This window comes from Cervus elaphus, chromosome 30 (assembly GCF_910594005.1).
Source record: "Cervus elaphus chromosome 30, mCerEla1.1, whole genome shotgun sequence".
Lineage (NCBI taxonomy): Eukaryota > Metazoa > Chordata > Mammalia > Artiodactyla > Cervidae > Cervus > Cervus elaphus.
The window spans coordinates 19,808,315-19,830,488 of record NC_057844.1 but is presented as its reverse complement, the minus strand read 5'-3'; the positions used below and the strand labels follow the sequence as shown (position 1 = coordinate 19,830,488).

The 22,174-nt window shown below is 43.8% G+C and overlaps 1 protein-coding gene across 3 annotated transcripts in view; it reads right to left on the bottom strand.

Annotated features, from left to right (window-relative positions):
* Positions 1–22,174, bottom strand: part of LOC122686822 (PHD finger protein 11) — an 80,669-nt gene that overhangs the window by 17,596 nt on the left and 40,899 nt on the right. For 2 of the 3 annotated variants that reach the window (XM_043892122.1, XM_043892124.1), the window contains exons 1-3: positions 16,342–16,686; positions 9,730–9,851; positions 660–767 (exon numbers count right to left, since the gene is read on the bottom strand). In XM_043892122.1, the coding sequence (XP_043748057.1) occupies positions 660–767; positions 9,730–9,851; positions 16,342–16,435 (324 nt within the window). In that variant the 5' untranslated portion in view covers positions 16,436–16,686. Of the gene's footprint in view, positions 1–659; positions 768–9,729; positions 9,852–16,341; positions 16,687–22,174 lie in introns of those variants that run through there. The other variant, XM_043892125.1, reaches the window with a different exon arrangement.

Below are 22,174 nucleotides of genomic sequence, written 5' to 3'. Positions count from 1 at the left end.
ACTAAGCTGTGGAGGGTGCTGTCAGTGGGGGAGTCTCCTGTAGCAGCCCCGGAGGCTAACTACCCAGGGTGCTTCCTTCCCAGGGAGCTGGCCCAGCTCCAAGGGTAGCTCCTGATTACGTACGGTCGCCTCTAGGAATTGGTGCAGAAAAAGAAGTGTGGCCTAACTCAGCTTTCAGGAGGAAGAACTTTTTATAGACAGGAAGACGAAAGCCTGATGCTTCAGCAGCTGCCTGTGGCCACCCTAGGATCACAAAGGAACCAGCTGATGCTGTGGACAGCAGGGTGGAAAGGATGATGGGCCCTTGATGACATCATTGAGCCCCTGAATCAACCAACTCTGAAGCCAGTTTTTCCTCTGGCTAAGTGAGAAAATGAGCATTCTTTTTTTTTTTTTAAAGCCAGTCTCAACTGGAGTTCCTTCTACTTTTAGCCAAAGCATTCTGAATCATTATCTATTGATACTTTAATGATGAAACACATTGTACCTTATTTAAAAATATTAATATGTTCAATTGAATCTAAGTTTCCAGTACAGGTCCTACTTCTTTCAGCTCTCCAAGATACATCTCTATTCCTGGTTTATTAATCAAATAGACTTTCTTTTGAAGGCATCCCCAAGGGTCTGTTCAACTTTGTAAGAAAATCATTCATACTTACCAACTTCCTTCCTCTCTTGATTTCTTTCTTTACTGATTCCACATCAAAATTTCTATCATTATTACATGAATCATGGTCCTCACATTCCACAAGTGCCGAGGAATACAGCTGCAGATTAGGAAAAGAAAAACAATCCAGATTATATACAAAGAAATGTTGAGAGCTACAAGTCAGAAAATGGTACCAAAAAAGTATTCATCAGGAATGGAAGATGACAACCTTTTGGGGTGTGTAAGCAGACCTCAAGCCACCCAGCTTTTCTTCGGGAATAGTCCTGATCCCCGGGCATGTTTCACACTGCCTAACCCTGACCCTCAGTGGCTTGGTCAAGGCCCAGATCCCAAGCTGGGCCAATCAAAGTTCCTATTCTAGGAAAGTTAAATAGGCTCTGAGGCACACAGTCAGAGAAGAGAAAGTCAGTCTACAGAGAGAGGGAAAACAAAAAATGAGGGCTACACAGGACATCCCAGGTTCCTAAGGGCTTCTCAGCTCCTGTTCCTTGGCCCCGCCTCTGGACCTGCCTTCAGGAGCCACAGAATGGCCCTGCAACTCATTACAAAGACTCTTGTGTATTCAGGTTGGCTTGAGTTTCTAAGAGCTTCTTGAGACCAAAAGAATCCAAACTACTTCCTAATGAAAGACCAACATTACAGTACACTTAAATTATAAAGGGCATGAAAAACCTAAGAGAAAAAAATTCTGACCCTGACATAGGCAAAGATTTCTAATAAAAGCAAAAACTATAAAAAAGTTCTCAAGTTGGTTGGGACTTCCCTGGTGGTCCAGTGGTTAAGAATCTGCTTTCCAATGCAGAGGACATGAGTTCAATCCATGGTCAGGGAACTAAGATACCACATGCCATGGAGCAACTAAGCCCATGCGCTGCAAAAAAAAGACTCCACATGTTGTAACCAAGACTCAACACAGCCAAATAAATAGATATATATTTTAAAAAGTTATCAAGTTGGAATTCATCAAAATTAAAAGTTTTTGTTCTTTGAAAGACATCGCTAAGAAAACAGAAAGGCAAGCCAGAAATTGGGAGAAAATATTTGTAATTCATATACCTGACAAAAAACTTATATCGAGAATAGAGGAAAAACTGTTGCCACTCAATAAGACAATACAATTAAAAATGGGCAAAAAATCTGGATAGACACTTCAGAGAAGAGTTACAAATGGAAAGATGCTCAAAATCGGTAACCCACAGACACAGCCACAATGAGATACCAATACACACTCACCAGATTGGTTAGAATTAAAAAGACTGAAAAATAACAAAGTGTCAATGCAGGTAGGGAGCAAAGGAAATGCTTACACATTGTTGGTAGAAGTGTAAAATAATGCAGTCACCTTTAAAGTTACACATACACTTACTTTATGACCCAGCATTCCTCTTCTAGGTATTCACCCAAGAAATAAAAGCATATGTCCACATTTAAAGAAGGCAAGAATATACAATGGAGAAAAGATAGTCTCTTCAATAAGGAGTGATGGGAAAATTGGACAGCAACATGTTAAAAAATGAAATTTGAACATCTCATCTATACAAAAATAAATTCAAAATGGATTAAAGACCTAAGTGTAAGATGGGGCACCATAAACTCCTAGAAGAAAACACAGGCAGGACACTCTTTGACAAAAAGCAATATTCTTTTCTATCTCCAAATGCAAGGAAAATATAAGGAAAAATAAACAAACGGGACCTAATTAAACCTAAAAGCTTTTGCATCAACAAACCATCAATAAGACAGAAAGACAACCTATTAACCTATTGAGTGGGAGAAAATATTTGCATACGATATGACCAGTAAGGGGTTAATATACAAACAGCTCATAAAACTGAAGATCAAAAAACAACCTGATTAAAAGATGGGTAGAAGATCTGAATGGACCTTTTTCCAAAGAAGACATGCAGATGGCCAAAGGCACATGAAAAGATGCTCAGTATCACTGATCATCAGAGAAGGGCAAATGAAAACCTGGAAGAGATATCACCTCACACTTGTCAGAATGGCTGTCATCAAGAAGACTGCACACAAATATTGGTGAGGATGTTGAGAAAAGGGAACCCTATACACGGAGAGTGGGAATGTAAGTTGGTGCAGTTGCTATGGAAAACAATATGGAGGTTCCTCAAAAAAAAAAAAAAAAACAACTAAAAATAGAACTATCATATGATCCAGCGATTCCACTCCTGGGTATGCATCCAAAGAAAATGAAAACACTAATTCAAAAAGATACATGTACCATAATGTTCATAGCAATATTATTTACAATAGCCAAAGTATGGAAGTCCATCAACAGATGAAAGGATAATAAAGATGTGTGGTGTGTGATTCTTTGTGACCCCATGGACTGTAGCCCACCAGGCTTCTCTGTCCGTGGAATTCTCCAAGCAAGAATACTGGAGTGGGTAGCCACTTCAGAAGATCCCTTCTCCAGGGGATCTTCTAGATCCATGGATCAAACTCGAGTCTCTCACACTGCAGGCAGATTCTTTACCATCTGAGCCACCAGGGAAGCTTATATCTATATCTACACACACACACACACACACATATATATGTATGAATGTGTATATTTATTGTGTATACACACACACACACACACACAAAAACACACAATGGAATACTAATCAGTCATAAAAAAGAATGAAATTTTGCCATTTGCAACAACATGGATGGATGTGGAGGGTATTATGCTTAGTGAAATAAGTCAAAGACAGACAGTACATGTCATCACTTATATGTGGAATCTAAAAAAAAATAAACTAGTGGCGCTGGTGGTAAAGGACCCAGCTGCTAACGAAGGAGTCACGAGAGAAGCAGGTACGGTCCCTGGGTCGGGAAGATCCCCTGAGGAGGGCATGGCAACTGACTCCAGGATTCTTGCCTGGAGAATCCCATGGACAGAGGAGCCTGGTGTCTACTGTCCATAGGGTAACAGGGAGTCAGATGGTAAAGAATCTGCCTCTAATGCAGGAGCGATCTGGGTTGGGAAGATCCCCCGAGGAGGGCATGGCAACCCACTCCAGGATTCTTGCCTGGAGAATCCCATGGACAGAGGAGCCTGGCGGGCTACAGTCCACGGGGTCGCAAAGAGTCAGACACGACTGAGTGACTTAGCACAGCCCCACAATGAAAATAATGCATGTGTCTATCAACAGAGAAATGAATAAACAAATTATGATAGAACCATACAATGGAATACTACGCAGAAATAAAAAGGAACAAAATACAGATATGAGAAACACCATGGAAGACTCTCCAAAGACTGTTAATGAGCAAAAGATGCCAGACACAAAGCATACATATTGCTTCCCTTCATACGAGATGAGAAAGACAGGCTCAACCTAGAGGCGCTGGGGTTGGGGGGGAAGTGGTTACAAGGAGGCATGAGAGAACCTTCTGTGGTAACAGAAATGTTCTACGTCTTGATGGTGGCAGCGGTTACACTGGAAAATACGTGAATTAATACTCTGAACTGTACACTTAAAATGAGTGCTTTTTAATGTAAATTATACCAACAAAGTTAACTAAAATAGAAAATTAACATCAAGAGTATATTAGAATAAACATCACAATCAAATAGTGTTATTCTCAGAATGGGTTAACAACAGAAAATAAACAAGCACATATCTTATAGTAACAAGTTAAAAGGAGAAAACTTGAGACATGAGAACCAAACATATCAGAATCTTCTGCTATAAAGAAGGACACTTGAACCTGAAACCTGAGTGGTCTGAGGATCAGGTGATAGTAATATATTAATGCTAAATCCCTGATTTTGATGGTTACATTGTGATTATGTAAATATCCTTGTTTTTAGAAAAGACGCACTAAGTGTCCAGGAAAGATAGTATATCGTGCCTCAATTTAATTTCCAATGGTTCTGTCAATGAAAGTAATCAATAAACAATCTATAATAAGAATGGATTTGAGCCAAATGAAGGCCTAGCCCGGAAGTCCACTTCCCAGATTACTCTAAAAAACTGCTCTGCAGAAGCACTGTTTCTAGTATAGTTTTATCCCTTGTCAGAACAAAGAACATTAAACAAGTCAGCGTTACATTTCTTCAAAATTATTTTTAAAAAAAAGAAGAAGAAAAAGAACAGACCAGCATGTACGCAGTGAGTCAGTATGATCTTGGTACTGGGAAGGGAGGTTTATCATCAAAGGAGGACCAGCATTGGCATGCCAGGAAGAGAGGCATTTAATCTTTGTTTTTAACATGGACATTCTTTACTTCTGGTCAGTGTGCCCTTTTCTCTAACAAATAAAGCAGATGTACAATGTATATTTGACAGGCCACAGAAAGACTATTTTAGTTAGCATAAAATTCAAGTTAACTCATGTATAAGCCAGAATGACCTTCCTGTATCTCAATATGTGAATATTTCTTTGATCAGTTCGAACAAAAAAGATTCTTTGTACTGTATGTGCAACTTTTCTATAAGTTCGAGATTTAAGAAAGTCAAAGTGTGTATATAAAAAAAGAAAACATCTAGCATTGTGCATGGCCAGAGAAAGAGAGGGAAAGAACCCAGAAGATCATTACAATAGATGCAGAAAAAAGCACTTCATAATATTCAATACTTTAACTTGTAGAAAACTAGAAATAAAAGGGAGCTATCTAATTTTCATAAATTGAAAGTATTAAAAACCTAAATATAAATTTAATGATAAAATCCAGAAGCATCCCAGTAATATAAGAACAATCAAAGCTCACTAAAATGCTTCTAATCACCAGTATAACACAAAGTTCTAGAAAAATGTGGTAAAATAAGAAAAAGAAATTAAGAGGCCAAAAAATTTAAAGGAAAAAAAAGTCTTCATTTATAGATGAGGACTGTCCAAATAAAATATCCAAGTAAATCTGACTTTTAGATGCGAGAATTTGGCAAGATTTTTAGATGAGTTAAAAAAAAAATCAATAGTGTTTGTGTATATCAATTATGTTGTTGTCTAGTTGCTAAGTCACATCCGACGCTTTTGTAACCCTGTGGACTATAGCCTCCTCTGTTCATGGGATTCTTCAAGCAAGAATATACTGGAGTGGGCTGTCATTTCCTCTCCAGGAGATCTTTCTGATCCCCAGATTGAACCTGTGTCTCCTGTATTGGCATGTGGGTTCTTTACCACTGAGCCACCTGGGAAGCCTGTATACCAATAATAGTCCATTTTAAAAATGTATTAACAAAAACAAAACAAAAACCAATGCAGGAATAGACCAAACCCAAAGTTCTAGACTGCTATAGACAAAAATTGTTGGACATTTTTGAAATTCACAAAAGACCTGGCTAATTGGAGAGACACCCCTGTTAATGGAAAGACATATTGTAAGGGTGTCTATTTTTTCCCAAATTTATCTATAAATTTCGTGGAATTCCAGTTAAAATTCCAATAGAAATTTCTGTGAAACCTGATAAGCTGATCTCAAAATTCAAAGTGCAAAAAAAACAGCCAAGGCTTATCATAAAATCACAGTAGTTAAGAGTATTGTACCAATTCAGGGATACACAAGTGACCAATGGAACAGAACGGACAGTCAGAAAGATATCTGTGCCCATATGACAATACTGTTAAGAGCAACAGGTAAGGATGAAGGTTCAAGAACTAGACATCTAGGTGAGAGTCCTGGCTCAGTCACTTACAGCCCTGTGACCTTGGGCAAGTCACTTAATTTCTCTGTGCCTCAGTTGCTCCACCTTTGAAAGTGAAGTTGCTCAGTCGTGTCCAACTCTTTGTGACCCCATGGACTGTAGCCTACCACGCTCCTCTGTCCATGGGATTTCCCAGGCAAGAGTACTGGAGTGGGCAGCCATTTCCTTAGTTTGGGCCTAATTACAAAACCTCCGTCTTAGGGTACTTGTGAGGATGAATAGTTAAATACAGGTTAAGCTCCCAGAGTATTACCTTACACACACTGAACACCAAGTAATAATAACAATAGTTACCATTATTATCACTACAAATCAGTAAGGAAAGGATTGTTTTTTTAAAAACAGTGCAGGAAAGTGAAAGTGTTAGTTGCTCAATTGTGTCTGACTCTTTGCAATCCCATGGACTGTAGCCCGCCAGTCTCCTCCGTCCATGGAATTCTCCAGGGATCAGACCTAGGTCTCCTGCACTTCAGGCAAGATAGAGCTGGGGGAAGTAGTTAATCACATTAAAAAAAAAAAGTGAGAGAGTCAATTCCTAGGTAGGTTGATAAGAAGTCCGGGGTACTCTAGGAGGAGAGAGGGGTCTGGAGTTCTCAAAGAGGAGAAAAGGACAGACGCTTTTTTCTACATTGCTTTGTCTTAGTCAATATAACAATGAATCTTGCTCAAAGATACATTTCTCCTTAACAAGAACCTTCTGACTAGCCTTGTTATCTTAAGATGTATGTTGTGGGAGTGGGTCTGGTAAGACCCTTTACTGTAATAAGGTATATAGCGCCCTTGCAAAGACCAGTGAGCGGGGTACTCTCCACCCCACTTCTGATGTCTGTGTCAGCTTTCTCTGTCCCTTTTTCTCTTTAACAAAACTCTGTTACACAGAAGTTCTTGAGTGATCAAGCCTGGCTCCTGGTCCCAAAGCTAAATCATCATCTTTGGATATCACGAATCCGACATCATTCACCATAAGCTGTCAAAAGTAGATCCCTGCTTTATATGGTAATCCAGATAAATTCAGTTGCATCAAAAATATCACTTCCCTTAATTATTTCAATCTTTCCTTTAGCTTTCTAATATGTTGTTGTTTAGTAGCTAAGTTGTATCCAACTCATTTGTGACCCCACAGACTGTAGCCCAACAGGCTCCTCGGTTCATGGGGGTTTCCCAGGCAAGAATACTAGAGGGGGTTGCCATTTCCTTCTCCAGGGGATCTTCTCAACTAGGGATCAAATCCACATCTCCTGCATTGTCAGATGGATTCTTAACCACTGAGCCACCTGGGAAGCCCATAGCTTTCTAATTAACCTCAGTCCTAAATGAGCTGTTCCTAAATCCAAAGGCATTCTTATTATCAACAATAAATTGATTAGCATAATTTTAAAAAGAAGCTAAATGAAAACAACACAATTTTTAAACTTTTTGGGAAACAGAACCTTAATATGGAAAAGAAATTCTTAGGGTGAGAATCCTACAAACTATAAAGAAAAATTATGAATATTAATTACATTACAAGCTTCCATGCAACAGGAAGCACCATAAATAAACTCAAAAGCCAAATATACGATAAAGCATTGAATGTATTTTTATGTAAATAAACATATATAAGTGAAATTAAGATCTAAAAAAAAAAAAAGATCTCAAAAATAAAATGTCGTCTCTGAACAGAAGTCATAGAATCGACAAACAGAACTGCAAAAAGAAAGCAAAACAGAACCACACAGAAGCACAGCAAGGGAGGTGCAAACCCACTAAGTCATCCAGGAACTGCAAATACAAACAAGAGACTATCCCACACTATCTGAAAGGAAAACATTAAATTTCACAGTATCATGACAGACAAACCATAGACCCAAGGAGGAACTGTAAAGAGAAAGAAAAGAAAAGCTACAGGTTGGGAGAAAATACATAAAATATATCTGTCAAAGGACTTCTATCCAAGATATAAAGAGCTCTTAAAACTTAACAACAATAACGAGCTAATGAAAAACTGGACAAAAGATCTGAACAGACAGATGGCAAATAAATACATGAAAAGATGTTCAAAATCTCATGTCATCAGGCCATTACTGATTAAAATACAAACAACATGAACTCTCACTCATTTTGGGTGGGAATGTAAAATGGTACAGCCACCGTGGAGGACAGTTTGGCAATTTTCTACATAGTTACGCACACTTTTACCAGACCAAAATAAATAAATATATCACACAGAATTAAGTGTTGACAAAGAAGTAAGGGAAGTCAGACTTGGCGCAATCCCTTTGGAGAGCAGTTTGGCACATTTCGTAAGGTGCAGAATCCTCCCTTCCCGTGCCCAGCAGTTCTGCTTTTTGCTAAGTGCCCCAGATCAGAGGAAAGCTCCTATGAATTAGGAGACCTATCCAAGGATATTCACAGCAGCTGGTCAGTCACACAAAAAACTGGAAAACCTCAAATGATCATTCACTTTAACAGTGACTATAGGGACTTCCCTGGGGGTCCAGTGACTAAGAATCTGCCTGCCAATGCAGGGGACTCGGGCTCGATCCCTGATCCGGGAAGATCCCACATGTCTTGCAACTAAGCCCATGCACAACTGCTGAGCCTTGCGTCCTCCGGAGCCTCTGCTCCGCAACAAGAGAAGCCCCAGGACTGAGAAGCCCACGCACCACCAACTAGACAGTAGCCCCTGCTTGCTGCAAGCAGAGAAAGCCCAGGCGCAGCAACGAGGAATCAGCACAGTCAAAAGATAAATAAATACTAAAGAGAGAAAAACAAAGTCATTTTAAAAAGATAGTAATTATAGTCATAAAATGGAATACTGTAACATTTAAAATTAAAGAGTAGAGCTACTATCAACAAGGGTAAGTCTCAATAATCCACAGAATTTGATAGAAATTCTGTAAAGTCCAAGAACATGTAAAACAATACATATTACTGTTTAGAAATACTTAAATATGTGGTGGAAGCATAAAATTAAAAACACAAGATAATAATAAGTACCAAATTTGTGTTGGTGAAGGAATGCCTCAAATGGGACAGAGAAGGGAGAGTCCTTAGCTATCTACGCTGTTTTCCCTTAAAAAAAAAAAAAAAGCTGAAGTGAGTATCATACATCATTTTATAAATCTGGGGTAGACATTTTATAAATGTCTATGGGTATCTGTTATATTTGAAATATTTAATTAAAATATCTTTAAAGAAGCTTCTTCACCATAATTTCTTGTTTGATCAGTTATAAATAAAACCAAAAGTAATCAAAAAGTATTACTACCTGAAACTTTAGAAAGAGAAAAATATGCTCCCCAAATCCCCACTTAAAAGTCCAAACCATGGGCAGTCAATGTGTTGTTCTTTGTTGTATTCGAAGTACATTTATCTATTTTGGGATGTCCTTCCCTGAAAGGACTCATGTGTGTTCAAACTTACCAAACAGTTTTCATGAGCAGCTATATTCTCTGACTGTGCAAAGTACAGGACACTACACTCGAGGTCTTTGGGGCAGAGCGCGCATATCCTTTTTTGCAACCTTTCTGCAACCTGGAAGACACCTACAAAGTAACATCCCTCATGAGAAATGGAAAAGTGGAATTTCTTGGTCTGTAACTCCTCCACCCATCATAAAGGAGAGGGCTGGGCACTTGTTTTTAGAAGAGAGTCTCAGCTCCCAGGGAGAAAAAATTCAGGACCCAAGTAGAAATGCACCTTTGCAATTTTTGAAATTTTACATTTGCATTTTTTAATGGCTTAATGAAAAAAAAAAGAAAATATTTTATTTAAAATGTCCAGGGACTTTCTAAAAAAAAAATAAGGTAAATAAATAAATAAAATTAAACATGAGGAACAATGGGCTTCCCAGATGGCGCTAGCGGTAAAGAACCCGCCTGCCAATGCAGGAGACGTAAGAGACACGGTTTGACCCCTGGATCGGAAAGATTCCCATGGAGGAGGGAATGACAACTGAAGAGATTGAGCACACACAGACATGAGGAAAACCTTTGCCTAACAAACCTAAGTAGGAATTTAAATACAAGGTTCTCACAACACTGCCCTGCCCACAGTAAGCTCTCAGTTACATTCACTGACATTATAAATCAACTGTATTCCACAAATAATGCTCTGATTAACTATCTATAAAAAAGAATTTAGATCCTTATACTATACTATATTCAAAAACAAATTTGGGGTGAATTAAAGAAGTAAATGAACAATGTACTTAAATGCGATGTAATCTAGCATTATAATAAATTAGGAGAGAAAGACACATGACGGTAGGAAGCAGATTTTTTCTTTTTTTAAGAGAAGAATGAAGAAAGGAAAGAACAGAGAAGGAGAGCCAGGAAGAACAGGGAAGAGTCAGAGACAGAAAAAAGCCAGCTGTTCCCAACATCCCACTTGGACGCACCAGTGGGAGACAACCTTTACTCTCTAATCTATTAGTTTGCTGTTAATTTGGCCATAAGCATCAATGTAATATTTCCTTGCCCTTTCCAATGCTCATCCTCTTAATTCATCTGGTTTTCCATAGCAGAAAGCATTTTCAATTTTACCTTCAAATTTTAGTTCTGAAACAAAACTTCATTTAACAGTGAAAGGGTTTGATTTAGATAAGGTTAAACTGCTTAATGGAGAAGGAAATGGCAACCCACTCCAGTATTCTTGCCTGGAAAATGCCATGGATGGAGGAGCCTGGTGGGCTCCATGGGGTCACAAAGAGTCGGATATGACTGAGTGACTTCACTTTCACAAACTGCTTAAGCTCTTCTTAAAAGTTTTTTTGGTTACTCCAAAGTGTAAGATCTCTTAGCACCTCTCTTAAATTAGATTTTGCATCTCACACTGTCCAAAAACCTCACTTTGGAGCTAGTATTTGTTTCACGTTCAGATGAGTTTCTTCTTTAATTATCATCTGTTTCCTGGATTGGAGTCCTGCTTAGTGGGGCTACAAATGAGTGATCCTCCTGCTCCTACCAACCAAGAAAACGGGAGTGGGGGAGACTGAGAAAAAAATGCCTCATATGAAATGGAATGGGCGAACTGCTGCCTTTCATTCCTCTCAAACTACCACCGAGTTGGGAGTGCCTCTTTATACAAGAGTCACTGTGTTGAGGGCTCTAGACCAGCGCTGTCTGCAGAAACACCATGTGAGCCACAGGTGCAGATGAAGAATTTCTAGAAGCCTCATTTAAAAAAAGCAAAGGAGGGACTTCCCTGGTGGTCCAGTGGTTAACACTCTGTGCTCTCCATGCAGGGGGCATGGGTTTGATCCCATCGGGGATCTAAGATTCCACATGCTGCACGGCAGGCCCCCCTCAAAAGGAAGTTGGTGAAATTAATTTTAATAGGCTTTATTCCATCAAATATATCCAAAATACTACCCTTTCAACATTTAATCAATAAAACAATTAATTCATCCTTTGTACTGAGTTTTGAAGTCCAGTGTGTTTAGGGCTTATTGCACGTCTCAACTGGACAATCCACATTTTCGGTGCTCAAGAGGCATAGGTAGACGGTGGCTACCATATGGAAGATATGGTACAGATGGATGAAGGTACAACAGAGGAAATAAAGGAAACATGAGGCAGAACTGTTCCCTGCAAGAAGTTTACAAGGTAAACAAGGAGACGAAGTAGCAACTAGGAAAGTAAAATAACAGAATACATGGCACAGAGTAATGTAACTGCTGAGTAGGAAATAAAATACTTGCTATGGTCAGACGAGGAAGTGCTCCCTGTGGGATGGGGTACTGTCAAGGACACGGATTTGAGCTGGTACAACCTGGAGATGGAAAGGGGAGTCAAGGCGGGAGGGATGTTGCAGACAGAAGCACAGATGGAGGAAGAGGCCAAGAGATCTGACTGGGAGACAGCCGATCAGCGGGACTGAAGAGGAGAGTTCGTGCAAAGGAAGCTGGAAAAGAATCTGAGGAACAGATGGTGAAAGGCTGCCAGGAAGGATTTTTGAGGAGGGGAATAACATGATGAAAGAGTTGTTTTAGGTTCCATTTCAGTACGAGAGAAATACGGTGCACCTGGACAGAAGGCTGGATGTCATAATGCTGTCTGTTCTATCTCAAATGAGGGCAGACAAAAACATGCTGCCTGCCATCAAGCCGTCAGCCACTGCAGCAACCCCCACCCCCCAATAACAGTGTGCCCTCAGGGGAATTCAGGATGGTGAAAACAGAATACTTGCTCTAAATACTTACGATGCATTTCTAAGGAACAATTTCCATGAGCCCAGATTCTTGCATCTTCCCATACTTAGAAAAGCTCTAAAATCATTAACTTGAGATTTTGTTATTAGCAGTAGTCTTCTGATGTTCAACCACATGGTTTTTTTCAGCAAAAACTATATATCCTGACTCCTCCCTCACCTCTTCAAAGCAGTTCCTCAGAGTTTGGCTCCAAGGCTATAGTCCTGAGTAAGGTCCCAACATGAAACAAAACTTGCAATTTTTAGGTTGTGTTTTTCTTTGGTTGGCATAAGTTTTAGATTTAATGCCATTTCAAATTAAATCTCAAGAAGGTTATTTTAAAGAAGTTGAAAAATATATTATTTGGAAGAATAAATGATTATGGGTAGTGAACAAAACTTAGGAAAAAATGAGAGTGTCTGATCTTAAAACATTTTATAAAGGTACAGCTGGGACAGAAAGTTAGATGAGTGAGTCAAAAAAGAATACAAAGTGCAAAGGAAATGAATCATCATCTCTAATTATGAATATGGGTATCACAAGGTGGCATTTGCATTTCTTCTCTGGCACTGACATCCTTAGCCCATTTTTCTACTGGGTTAATTCACTATTTCCTTCCGATTTCCTGACTTATCTGGGCTCACCATCGCACACAGGAATGACCCCCAGCAGACATGTCTGTACTATGTGACTCTTTGCCTACGCACAGCTGACAGTCCTAGAGGACCTACCTGCCCGTCCCAGATATACAGAATTCAGAATAGAAGATTTTAGTTCAGACTGGGCTGGTTTCTTGAAGAAGGAGATGTAAAAACCTGAGAAGCTGTGAGGGTGGCCATCTTCTATCCCATTAGCAGGAAAACTGGACCAAAGAAAGAGAAGAACAAAGCAGACATGCTGAGTGCGGTCGAGCTTTACGAGAACTTTTCAGGCCCTGGTTCCTGGCTCTTTCTGGAAAACGCAACAGCATCCATGCTCCTGGGATGAGTCTGGTCTCCCTGCTTTCCACTTAATTAGCATCCCCTTTGCTTAAATGGTATCAGGTTGATTTTGCACCCTTGGTAGCCAACAGGTCCTAATTAACAGGTCCTAATGGAACTGATGCTGGGAGGGACTAGGGGCAGGAGGAGAAGGGGATGACAGAGGATGAGATGGCTGGATGGCATCACCGACTCGATGGACATGAGTTTGAGTAAACTGGGAGTTGGTGATGGACAGGGAGGCCTGGCGTGTTGCAGTTCATGGGGTCGCAACAAGTCGGACATGACTGAGCGACTGAACTGAACTGAATGGTACTACCATGACCTGATCTCTGTGTGTAGGCACATGTGCACCGGAGAGTGAGTTCTAGCAGCGGTGTGGAAAAGTGGACTGCCTTGCCCTCACTGTCTTTTATCTTGTCCATTCTGATAATCTCATCTCCCTCCTCCTGCTTTCCCTTGTCACGCCTCCACTTCCTTCTTCACATTGCTGCCGGAGTGAGCTATCTAAAATGTCCACTGTCTGTGTCTCTCTCCTGCTAAAAACCCTTCTCTATCACCTGAAGAATAGAAGCCAAGCTCTTTACATGCAGACTGACTGGTTTCTTCAATACGTGATGAGCATCTATTATGTATCCTTTTAGGCACTAGAAATAAAGCAGGGAATAAGATGTGAATTTCAACACTCATGAAACTTACATCCTAGTAGTAGAGACAGACCCTCAAACATATATTATTTTCAGGTAGTAGTAAGTGCTATGAAGAAAAACCGAGCAAAGGAAGGAGGGTGAGATTGATGAGGGTCGGGGGAGGGCTCTTCCAAACAGGGTGGGCAGGCAAGGCTGTCTGTGGAGGTTACCTCTGAGCAGAGACTTGAATATGGTGGGGGTTTAGAGGACTCACAAGGCAGTGAAGGGTGGCAGTCATCAAGATGGGTAGGGACTGGATCAGGTCAGGACATGGGGTACACAGTAGCCACAGTAAGATTATTCTGAAAGCAATGAGACTACTAGAGGGCTTTGAGCAGGAGAATCACATTTGCTTTTTGTTTTATAAGGCCCTTTTGGCTACTGCACAGTTTTGTCTGTATGAGAGGCTAGAGTGGAAGTCAGGAAACCCACAGTCTAAGCCTGAGATGATAGTGGCTTGGATGGTAGTGATAGAAGTGGCAAGAAGAGGTCAGGCTCGAGATAAATTTTGGAGACAGGACTGACTGGTCTGACTAACACGTGAGATGGGAGGTAAGGAGGAAAGAGCGGCACCGAGTACCACACTAGGGTTTTGGTTTGAGCACCTGGGTGAATGGAATGGGGAAGGCTGCTAGTGGTTAAGCAGCTTGGAGAATGTGGGTGTGTGCAGGCAAACAGGAGTTTGAGATCGTTCCAGGCCTTGATTAAATTGTTTATAGGAGTCTGGAGTTTGGGGAAAGGGTCGGGAAGCAACCTCATCTCCAGTAACTTATCTTGCATTCTGTATGATCACTAGTGCTCATGTTAAGTCGCTCGGCTGTGTCCAACTCTTTGCGACCTCATGGACTGTATGTAGCCCACCAAGCTCCTCTGTCTATGGGATTCTCCAGGCAAGAAAACTGGAGTGGGCAGCCATTCCGTTTTCCAGGGTATCTTCCCAACCAGGGATCAGACCCAGGTCTCCTGCATTGCTGAAAGAGTCTTTACCATTTGAGCCACGAGGGAAGCCCCCTAGCTAAATGTTCGCGGGCTGAAGTGAGACAGTCAGCATGTTGCTTCCCTTGTGGCTGCCATTTGATGTTTTGTGGCCGGCGCCTTTATTCGAGTCTTTATCTCTGGACTGCCCTTTCAACCTTTCTACCCCTGGGTGACTGACTCTTGCCTTTTAAAACGAAGACAGGTTGTCCCGGAACACCAGGCTGAGCTGAAGGAGCCCCTCATTTGCGCCTCTGTGGTTCTCAGCAGCTCACACACGAGTTGCCTATTTGATTCTCTAGGGCAGGGTCTGCCCAGCTCATCTCTGTATTCTGGCACCTGGCCTACACGGGTTAGAAGATCCACACCTGCTGAACGGCAAGAAAGGTGCCCCCTCAAGAAGCTGCTGTCTCGCTTAAAGACAGGGCCACAGACTTGAACAACTAAATGGAAAGGAGGGCGTGGTTCCAAAACGTTTCCTTCTCTGTGGAAAGTTTCCAAACTGCTTCCTTAAACCCAGCCAGCCCGCCCCCACCCCCACTCCCCGCCCGGCTTCTCCAGTGGCTCAGCGGTTAAAGAAAAAACAAATCCGCCTGCCAGTGCAGGAGACCCGGGTTCGATCCCTGGGTCCAGAAGCTCCCCTGGAGGAGGGCATGGCTATCCACTCCAGTATTCCTGCTGGGGAATCCCTTAGACAGAGGAGCCTGGCGGGCTACAATCCATGGGGTCACAAAGAGTCGAACGCGATTTAGCGACTAAACAACTGATCCTGAGACCCAACTGACCAGTTCTCTTCAAAAGGGGTCCACCTCCAGCCTAGCTCCCCTCTCCCCGGGGCACTTCTCCGACCGCATTGTTTTAGAAGCGGGTGGAGCCGTGCTGGGAAAGGAAACCCACAGGCGTTTCTTTCGCTTTCCCCAGCTGGCTGCAATCCTAGCGCTGTAGGACCGCAGCAATGGGCTGTCCCATCTGCAGTGGGGGAGGCAAGGCACACGGTAAACGGGGGCAAACTCGCCCCTCCGAGAGGCCCCGGGTAGTGGTCTGGGCGTGGGGCCGCTGGCGCTGGACGCCCCGGGGCCGCGGAGCAAAGACTTCAGCGCAGTCTCGGAGGCGGGGCCGGCGAGCCCCGTGAGGCGGCGACCGGAGAGCGGCCCTGGGCCCCCACCGAGCCCCACCCGACAGCCCCCGGCGCGGTACTCACCGGTCGGGAGCGGGACTGTGTCCCGCCCGGCCTGGGCCTCGTACCAGCTGGCGCCGCGGGTCGACTCGGGCGCGGAAGGCCCCGCCGGGTCCATGTCTGCGCGCTGCGTCCCCGCCGCCGGAAGTCCGCTTTGGCGAAATCTAGATGATGGATTTCCCCTGCCGGGAAGCCTACGGAGGCTTTGCAGACGGCTTCTCAAACGGGAGCTCGGGGCTTCTGAATTCGAACTGCTTTAAAAAAAAAATGAATCATGCCAGGCGCTCCCCACCCTGTGCCCACTTATCCAGGGTCGGAGAAAATGTGGCCGAAGCCCCCTGGACTCAGCTAGATAAGTAATGGGTCTCCCTGAGGGATTACCCATTATTTTCAAAAGCCGATATCACGTGGGCTTCCCTGCTGGCCCAGTGATTGAGACTCCACACTTCCATTGCAGGGGGCCGGGATTCAGTCCTGGTTGTGTTGTAGCCACGCGCTCCAGGAAACAAACTCACTCAGAAGGACAATGCAGATAGTGGAGTGCAGTTTATTATACCAGTGGGCCCAAGGCAGAGTCTCCTCTTAGCCAAGGATCCCAACCAGTTTTTGTGAAAACCTTATATACCCTAAGCATACGTGTCCAAACTTCCATTTCCCCAAAATCCCCTGAAACTAGTCTGAACAAAGATAAAGTAAAAATACAATCACAGTTAACCATAGGCGATGGAGAGCCCTGGGGCTCTTCCTTCTGGGGGCCTGGTTTTCCAGTTGGTATGTCGTTTCCATAGATGGTGGGCACATACCTCAAAGTCCACAGTCCGGCCCAAGATGGAGTCCTGCTTTCAAGATAGAGCCTGTTCTGTTTCCTCCTTGACTCCCTTCTCTTGATGCTCTTAACTCATAGTATGAGCATCATTCATATTGCACCCTGGCTCTCTGACCGCCAATTTGGCAGAACGACACCAACCTTTGGGTTACATAGCTTATAATACATTGTAAAATGCAAGGTCTCAGAACAGAACTATCAAGGCAACTGTAACAATGGTAAATTAATTTTTCCACCAATCACACTTCACCCAAGATAGTACCGAAGTCTAGCATTTGACATTGTTTTTACCTGTTTTTTATGACATCTAAAGCAGCTGATACATTGTCAGATAAATCAGGAATATATACACAACATTTAACCTTAATTATAGCATAGGTCCCTCTTTGAACAGCTGTGAGCATGTCCAAAACCATTTTAATTAGAATTACCACTTTTGTTACTTTTATGAAACTGGTGTTTACATAATATGTAACCCCATGACCTGAGTCTATTGACTGTAGGTCTGGCTTACACCAAGAGAGCAGGGAGAGATTATGATTGTGTCCCAGAAAAGAGCAGAGTGGTTTAAAATCTTGGCAGAGCGGTGACAGCTACCAGGGAAGTCCATCCATCACAGACAGAGGCATAGCCCCGCACACCCAACAGTTGGAGGTATTATGAAATTGGCATAGGACTGTGTACGTTGATAAGACCAAGCAGCAGGAGTTGATTATGCGGCTTCATCTTCAAGGGGCTCGTCCAGGATCTTATTTTTTTTCTTTTTAAGGATGGTCTTAGTCTCTTGAGGGTCAGCAGGGTCCCTCTGTGCAGTCTACTCAGCGTTTTCTGGGCCTGCGTGGTATGTTATCTTCACCCTCGTATGATGGATCCAAGGGGCAATACCTGCAACTTTTAACTGCAGTAGGGGTAGTTAGAATAACAGTATAAGGGCCCTTCCACCGAGGGGCTAGTAAATCATGTTTCTAATCTTTGACCCATACTTGGTCACTAAGCATAAACTCATGAATCTGTTTCCCAAGGGGGAACGGCACCCTTTCTTGTACAAACTTAGTCACCCGATTTATTACCGTACCCAGTTCCATCTGCTGCAAAATCCTATCCCCCTTTACCTGAGGTAAATTTGTTGACACCTGTTTTATTATGGGAGGGGGCCTCCCATACACAAGTTCGTATGGAGAATAGCCTTGGGACTGTGGGGTCATCCTGAATCTGAGCAGAGCCGTTGGAAGCAAGTCCACACAGGAGCAGTCAGTCTCTATGATCTACTCGGAGAGTCTCTTTAAGTGTCCGGTTGGTTCATTCTACCATTTCTGAACTCTGGGTATATGCAGTGTGTAGTTTACTAAATCAGCTACAAAAGCTGCGCCATTGTCTGATCTAACGCTGGTAGGAAATCCAAATCTGGAAACTATTTTTCTAAGCAGGCACCGGGCTATTTTTGATGTTCTTTCAGCCCAGGTAGGAAAAGCTTCTACCCATCCCGAGAACGTACATACCATGACCAGCAGGTAACGGTAGTGTCACTGAGGTTTCATTTCAGTGAAATCCACTCCTAGGTGTTCAAAGGGCAGCGTGCCTTTCAGCTGAATGCCCGGAGGTTTTTGTCTGTGCCGAGAGGCAGCATTAACCTGTGAGCGGGCAGCATGGCCTAGGTGGGTCGCTTGGTGTGTTTGGCTTACCAGAGTGTGTGCCAGCTCCTCCAGTACCAACAATTTGCCACTTGGCAATTTTTACCATTTTTCTTTTTTTTAGTCTTAATGGCCCCTTCCGCTTTGGCTAACCTGACAGCCGTTGTCCTTGTTTTATCAGGCTAGTGCCATCAGTATATAGGACCCAATTAGGGTCTGGAACCTTGTGTCCTTCTTAAAACAAACCCCAGATACCTTACCTCCTCTTTGTAGATCTGTGTCTTCTTCTTCAACACCCGGTAACCTGCTTCCATCAGCAGCTGCAGCAGTGCTTTTGTCTCTTTCCAGCATTTTTGCTTGGTCTCGGCAGCCAGCAGCAGGTCATCCCCGTATTGTAGGAGCCAACATCCATACTCTTCCGGAGGGAATGAGTCCAGGTCAGAAGTCAAGGCTTCCCCAAAGATGGCTGGGGAGTTCTTCTTTTTTTTTTTTTTAATTTTTTTTTTGGCTGGGGAGTTCTTAAACCCTTGTGGGGGTTCCGGGTGAGCTGTTGTTTGGTGCCCCCGGCTGGATCTTCCCATTCAAAGGCAAAGATGGGCTGTGACGCTGGGGCAAGGCGTATGCAGAAGGCGGCATCCTTGAGATCTAGGCAAGTATCAAGTTTAGTCCTCAGTGGGAGGAGGCTAAGTAAGGTATAGGGGTTTGGAACAGTGGGGTGTAAAGTCACAGTAGCCTGGTTGACTAGCCTGAGATCTTGTACAGGCCTATAGTACTGTCCTTCCTTTTTGACTGGCAGGATTGGCGTATTCCAAGCTGACTGGCACTCTACCAGAATGTCCGCTTATTTTAAGCTATTGATGTAGGGTAGTATGCGGCCCAGGGCCTCTATCGGTAGCGGGTACTGGCTCTTTCGAACCGGGATGGTGCCTGGTTTGAGTTCTATTATCACTGGGGCTTGATGTTTAGTCAGCCTGGAGGAAGGGGGGTTGTCTTCTGCCTAGACCTCAGGGAATGAGTTAGCTCTCTCTCATGCTCTTCCGGCCCACCCAGTTCTTCTTTTGGAGGCTCATGCAACTTCTACTCATCTTGGGGTGGTATTGAGAGAGAGAGCAAATAAATCATAGTGCCCATCCGGAAGGTTGGCCTCTCCTCAGGGGAGAAAGTCACTTGTGCTCCTAGTTTGGAGAGCAAGTCTCTTCCCAACAGGGGTACTGGGCACTCAGGAATGTAGAGGAATTCACGAATCACTTGGTGCCCCCCCCCCATCTGACATTTTCTGGGCTGGCAAAACGATTTAATCATCTCTTCTCCCGATACAGCGGTAGTCTTTTTGGACAGTGGTGCCACAGGTTTTGTTACTACCGACATTTCTGCTCCTGTATCCACCATGAAGTCAATGTTTTGGTCCCCCACTTTTAAGGTTACCATGGGCTCTCGGGGACCTGATATCTCTGAGCCCCGGCAGCCCTAGTTAATTTCCAAGTCAGCAAGCCCCACAGCTGCGGGAGCTTCCTCTTCCTTCCTTGCCTTAGGGCATTCATTCTTCCAGTGGCCAAAAGCTCAGCACCGGGCACACTGGTTTGGCTGTAACGGGGCCCGGGGCCTCCGTTGGGACCGCTTGAAGGACTGTCCTGTCCCTGGGGCAGAGGAGGTTTTCCGGAGGGCCCAAGATAGACTTTCCCAGAGCAGCAGCTTGCACTATAAGTCTCTTGTCGGTTCTCTTTCGTTCCCTCCAGCTCTCTGGCAGAGCGCAGTCTCTGCTTAATTCCAACGTCTCCCTCCCCCTTTTGTCAGTACTCACTGGGAGAGGCGGGTATAGATTGGGCGGTTTGGCTGCAGCCAGATCCTGGAAGTGTTGGCCAGAGGCTTCTGCCACCGGGATCGGAGCCCGCCGAGGTGGCGGCTCTACGACCTCCGGGAGAGCTGGTGGAGGAGCAGCAGCTGCTGCAGGAACTTCACCGGGCCCTGAATCGGGCATTACGGCGGCCTCAGGTCCTGGTGGAGCACTGGGCCGGCGGGCGCATCGTCATCCAGTATGGGGGAGGGGCAGGTCATCCTCGTCCAAATCCTGCCTCATCCCAGAGGGAGAAGGGGGATTGGCGTGTCTTCACCTGCCGGTCGGCACGGCACGGCCAAACCAGAACACCACGTGGTCCAAGACTGTTTTTTCCTTAAAGTCTATTCTGTCTTGGTGGGCTTGATCAGGTGCAGATGAAAACACAGATGGGTTAAATATCCCATGTCCCAGGCCGTCTCTGGAAAAGCCAATTCATACTCACTCATATATATCCCCCTCCTTCTAGCCTAACAATTTCAAGGGGGTCAAGAATTTCACAGCAGACGGGACACCTCCTGGCGGAGGGCATAATACGAACATACAAGGACGTTTTCTATCCTAAAAATCCCCTGGCAACCGCTGGTAATTTTCCCTGAGACGGCGTGGACACACCTCCTAAACGACCTTCACAAATTTCCTTCCTAAGTGCTAGCACGCTCGTCGACCTGTGTACCAAGCAATCGCCGCCTGCCTATTCCAGGCTCCTGTGGGTCCATGCCCCTTTAGTCCCTCCCAGGGGGGTGATCAGGCCCCCTCTTCCACCCTGCTGGGTGGGTTCCTCCTCACCTGAGCATTCAGTTCCCCTGCTGCTGTCCACTACCTGCTAACGTGAAAGGTCTGGGCGTTGAGAAGCAGAATCCTTCCAGAAGGCGAGTGCCTTCCCCTCTCTAGAAGATTCAAGTCACAAGGCCTCGGAGTAGTCCCAAGTGGGACTTTGTCTCCTCAAAGTGAGGAGTTTCCTGGCCAATGCACCAAATGTTGTAGCCACGCCTTTCGGGAAACAAACTCACTCAGGACAATGCAGATAGTGGAGTGTAGTTTATTACACTGGCGGGCCCAAGGCACAGTCTCCTCTTAGTCAAGGACCTCGACCAGTTTTTGTGAAAACCTTATATACCCTAGGTGTATGTGTCCAAACCCATTTCCTGAAAATCCCGTGAAACTAGTCTGAACAAAGGAAAAAGAAAGATACAATCAAAGTTAACCCGTGATTCATAAGCCTTAAGCCTAGGTAGCTAACAGTGGACAATTATCAATTGGCTTGTGGTCATACCCCAATAAGCATAATAGAATGTATGATTCTATTCGGTTACACAGATAATACGGTATTCTTTTAGGAATGGAGAGCCCTGGGGCGCTTCCATCCAGGGGGCCTGGTTTTCCAGTTGGTATGTTGTTTCCATAGATACTGTGCATATAGCTCAAAGTCCACAGTCCGGCCCAAGATGTAGTCCAGTATTCAAGATAGATTCTGTTCTGTTTCTTCCTTCACTTGGGGAACTGAAAGCCCACATGCCATGCGGCACAATCAAAATTAATAACACTCCACCACCACCCCCCCCC